A 5,054-nucleotide genomic window follows, 5' to 3' on the forward strand; every position below is an offset into this window, starting at 1 on the left:
ATTGTCAGAACTATAGTGAGGACAAAACACAGAGAAAAATCATGTTGATTGTAGGGTCGGTAAACAAGTCTTTAAAGCCTCCCAGATGTAGCGGACCGGCCATCAGAAAATGATCGGCCCACGGACCGAGAGAAGACGTGGGACCCATTAAGAGAGATGGCGGTCAGGGAGTTACAAGTGGTATCAGAGACGAACCTAGACGAGTGTGGAGTCAAGAGGGCTCACACCATCAGGGGTGACGATCTTTGCGCAACGAGGACGTTGCGATCTGTTGGTGAAGGTGAATTGTAACACCCCTGATTTCAGGAATATAGTGGTGCATGCAGTGAGGTTTAAAAGAGTTGATTTAGCCACCAATGTCACCAAAGTGCACTTAAATTTTCGGTCAACAGTCCAGAGAGAACTTCACAGTTAAGGAAACAGAGGAAAAGATCATGTGGTGATCTATAGGGTCGGTAAACATGTCTTTAAAGCATCCCAGACGTAGCGGACCGGCCGTCGAAAAATGGTGGGCCCATGGGCCGAGAGAGGACGTGGGGACCATTAAGAGAGATGGCGGTCGGGGTATTAAAACGAAAAAATTTTATCGGAAAAATTCTTTTTTGTCATTTTGTTGTCTTAATTATTTTTCAAATAGGGGTAAAATGGCCATTAAAATTGAAAGAGGACATGATTAAAAATGACTAGAAAATAAGGTATTTTTGAAAAGGTATATAACAAAGAAAAGGTAGTTCTAACAATTTCTCTTAATTTATAGATAATATTTTCAAAATTTGAATTTGTAGCAATCTCTCTTTACAGCTTTTATTATAAATACCCCTGTTCTAAAAATCGGCCGCCTAGGCGCTGATCGGAGGGCAACCGCGGCGATTTTTTCCAAATCGGTAAGAAAAATCGTTCGTCCGATTTTTTTTCCGCCTAGCCCATTTTTTTTTTTTTAATCTAAAAATCAAAACGTCTTACTTATATTCGTAATTTGTATAAAAAATCATAAATTTGAGCTTAAAATCTTGTTTTCATGTGTTCAATGCAATTTTAAAAACAATATTATTTAAATTTCTTAATTATAATGGATTAATATGTTTTTAACACATTAAATAGCCCTAAAACTAATCCCCGATTAATCCCCGTTTAATCTCCGATTTTCTTTCTAGGCGCTAGGCCCACCCTCACCGCCCGACTAGCGTCTAGCGATTTTTTGAACACGGATAAATACTCACTCTTATTGTTTAGGGATCTTATTCCAATAGAAATGGTGTTAAACTCTCTCTCTCTCTCTCTCTCTCTCTCTCTCTCTCTCTATATATATATATATATATATATATATATATACTTTGTGGTTGAGAAATAAAGAGATTGAGCTTCGTTTTTTAACATACTCCTCTAATGCAAGCTCATCCTCCTTAGTCATGTTGATCAGTGTCTTGTGTAATTTGCTGATTCTCTCTTTCGGCGCGTAAGTTGTTAGAAAGCTTCCTTCTCACATATTCCTTCCATGTTGCCTGTATGACGCATGCTGCTGATGATCTGAAAAATATATATATTTGAGGTCATATGTTTAGTTTAAGGCGTGGTAAAAAAAAACTTCAAATCCTACTTCGGTTTCTAAGCCTTGCCTGCTCATTTGTTTGTGTATCACGCTTTGAAGGTGATTAAAATGAGAAGCTACAAACTTGACATCATCAGGCGAGAGAGTGAAACCTTCAACTTCGGTAAGAGTTATTATAGTTCTGGTTGAGGTGGGAAGGGAAGAACTATTAAAGAGAAGTTCTCCACATATGTCACCTGCTTTTAGTTCTTCACCTATTTCATGAGACCTAGTTGTACTTTTTAGTTTTCCTTTTGTTATAATCAGCATTTCCTCCATTGGGTCACCCTCTTTTACTATGTAGCTATCTGCCGAGTAGAACACATACTTCACCCGGTTGCACATTGCTGATAGTAACCAACCATCATCTATGCCCTCAAACAAAGGAACCTGAGAAGTGATTAAGATATAAGTTAGAAACTATATCTCAGTGCAAAAAGATGCAAGGATCAATCACAAAAGATAACTTACACCCTTTAATAGATTCAGGTAAAGATGTCGTTTGGTTTCGAGTCTGAGGTCTATAGGAAGGCTACGAAGAAGAGCTTCCTCTTTGATGCCTCTAGTTTGTTTCCATGTGTATTCCCCGTATTTCCTAATGCGTTGCTTGAGATCGTCGGGTAGGTTCCGATAAGACATCCACTTTTCTATGTCTCTTTTTCTCTCCTCCATTTCATCTACTTTGATCGTAGTCGATTGCAAGTACTTCTGTGACCACCAAAGGAATTCTCCTAAGATTCAGTTTTACGAGATCAAAATCTAGTTTATGAGGTATGAGCATTACCTGAACGTTTCCAATGAGTAAAGCAAACAAGAGTAAACCAAGTATACAGATGATTATGACAAACACGATCTCCTCTACAGAGTTGCTTGTCTCCAGGTTTTGACCCAAAGCACTATAATCATTAAAGAACAAGTTGAGCTATGATCTTCTCACAACCTGATTGATGGGTTTTTTTCTCAAGGATCAGAACTCACGGCATAGAGTTTAGATGTACAAACCTAAGATTTCGAAGACCCCACCAAAAGCAGTAGAAGAACTTCCTTGGAAAATACCTGGACTCTACCACCCCTGACTTCAATGCATCAATATACATACCAAAATTGAAGACTGTGGAGTTTGTGATTTGGCCAGGGTCAATTAATGGGCATGAATTGTTCAGAAAACGATTGTTGTCTTCGCTACCTCGTGCACAATATAGATTCATGACATTGCATCCAGGTGTTCTAGCACACACATCATGCCAGCATAAGTTCTCCCTTTGTATTGCATTGAAGTACCAGAAACCCCCAAACACCTGCCCATCATAACATATCTAACAATTCTTGTTGTTTTATAACAAAAAAAAATAGCAGTGGGGATGTGGGAGCAGAACAAAGACTTACATAACTCGGAAGCATGTAGAGGAAAAGGTTTAAAGCAGCTCCAATCCACTTTGTTTCTACTACCGTACCAGAGGCCTTTGTCACTTCTTGGAAAAGCAGATAGATACAGAGGATTCTTGGTATATATTGACATATTATAACCTTTTTTAATATGTCCTTTGACACCAGCAAGGCAGACTTTTGCTTCCGTATAAAGAAAGTGAGAACCACCACCTATAAAATTTTGCGTTGCACGTCATAATTTAAAGGAGGCTATTAGAATGTCCCACATTGCTTGGGATTAAGATCTTTGGGTAATATATATAGGATGTGGCAACCCTTAACTCTTGAGCTAGCTTTTGGGTTAAGTTAGGCCACATTCCTAATATGGTATCAGAGCCCAAGGTTGGCCCAACAAGCAAATTCCCACACAAATGGTTTCCCACCTATGTGGCCCATATAAGTGGCATGTCTTGTTGTATTTCCGAGATGTTGGGCTTTTGGACTGTTTCCCACCCACATCTCGAGGAGGCCTATTAGAATGTCCCACATTGCTTAGGATTAAGATCTTTGGGTAATATATATAGGATGTGGAAAACCATTAACTCTTGAGCTAGCTTTTGGGTTAAGTTAGGCCACATTCCTAATATGGCATAATCAAAAAGTAGATGTCATAAAGTAAGCTAATGAACACACATGAGGAATGGGGAGAATTGAAGCAATGTCAACCATGAAGCGAAAGATGAGGCGCTTTTTCCTTGTAGCCTTGGAATGCATAATTATCTCGCCTCTTAAAGATACTTGTGAACGAGGAGCAATGAGCTCGGTTATTGAACGGAAAATGATGTGAATTACATAGAATGAGTCCATAAAAGTACGAATGACACAAGCTGCTAGCCCTAGCTTCTTGTCATAAGTAAAGCAGAATCTATGAGAATCAATCACAGGGATAAAGAGAAACAAAGGATCAATAGCGAAAGCAGCAAAGCAAAGTAACATAATTGTCTTCCTCCAGTTTTCAAAGGTTTTCATGTTTCTATACTCCTTCTTTAAGCGCACTCTCAAATTCTTGAAATTCCCCTTTCCCTTTACATATTGAAAGGTTGAAGATCTCTGCATGTTTATGGTCTCAAACCTGTATCAAAGAGATAATCAATAATCTAATAATAATAACAATCTGAACATATGCCTTTGACAGTCACTTCAACGGTCGCGACTTTTGATCGTAATTCTTCAAAATATATTTTATATTATTTTTAGTTATTATAATATTAAATAAATATTTGTAACCGCTTAGTTGAAATATTGCAACATTTGATTTACTTACGAACTATTGTAACTTTCTGTTTTTTTTTTTTTATGAACTAATGTAATTCTTAATTTATTTGACAAATCGATGCAACATATGGTATATTTGATAAAATATATTTAAATAAATATATTTTTAATTTATTTAAATAAATTTTTGCAAACCCTTCAATTGAACTGTTGCAACATTTAATTTATTTAACTAATCTTTGTAACTTTTAGTTTATTTTATGAACCGCTATAACCTTAAGTTTAATCGACAAACCTACAACTTTTGGCATATTTGATATATACGGTCGCGTGTCTCGATATAATTTCTCATAAAAAGTTCAATTTTGAATTACTAAAATATATTTAAATAAATTGTTGCAATTGTTTGCTTGAACCATTACAACATTTGATTTATTTGAGGAACTATTGCAATTTTCGGTTTTTTATATGAACCGTTGTATCATTTATTTTATTTGAGGAACAGTTGCAACCATTGGTATATTTGATATCTAGAGTCGCGTCTCTTGATTATAACTATATTTTCACCTGTTTGCGTCTTTTCATCATAATATATATTTTTTTCTTTTTTTTTTCTGAAAAATGTTTTATATGTTTGCGTCTTTTCATCGTAACTCTTCGTTAAATATTTTATACACTAATAACAATCTAAATAAATATCTCCTACGGTTGTCTTTACATTGTAACGGATCGTAAAATATTTTTATTTATTTTCAATACTTGTAATGATCCGACCGCCCCTACAAGTGAACACTCACGTCCTCTCTCATGCTCGTGGGCCCTA

General features: G+C 36.3%; 1 protein-coding gene across 1 annotated transcript; it reads right to left on the reverse strand.

Annotated features, from left to right (window-relative positions):
• Positions 1 to 1,403: 1,403 nt before the first annotated feature.
• On the reverse strand, positions 1,404 to 4,072 carry LOC9330692 (probable cyclic nucleotide-gated ion channel 12). Its single transcript, XM_021010595.1, has 7 exons — positions 3,650 to 4,072; positions 2,975 to 3,187; positions 2,591 to 2,886; positions 2,373 to 2,484; positions 2,060 to 2,296; positions 1,617 to 1,978; positions 1,404 to 1,545 (listed from the first exon to the last, which is right to left on the reverse strand). The coding sequence occupies exons 1-7, from the start codon at positions 4,070 to 4,072 to the stop codon at positions 1,404 to 1,406; spliced, it is 1,785 nt and encodes a 594-aa protein (XP_020866254.1).
• Between the last annotated feature and the right edge of the window lie 982 nt (positions 4,073 to 5,054).

This window comes from Arabidopsis lyrata (assembly GCF_000004255.2).
Source record: "Arabidopsis lyrata subsp. lyrata unplaced genomic scaffold ARALYscaffold_1, whole genome shotgun sequence".
Taxonomy (NCBI): domain Eukaryota; kingdom Viridiplantae; phylum Streptophyta; class Magnoliopsida; order Brassicales; family Brassicaceae; genus Arabidopsis; species Arabidopsis lyrata.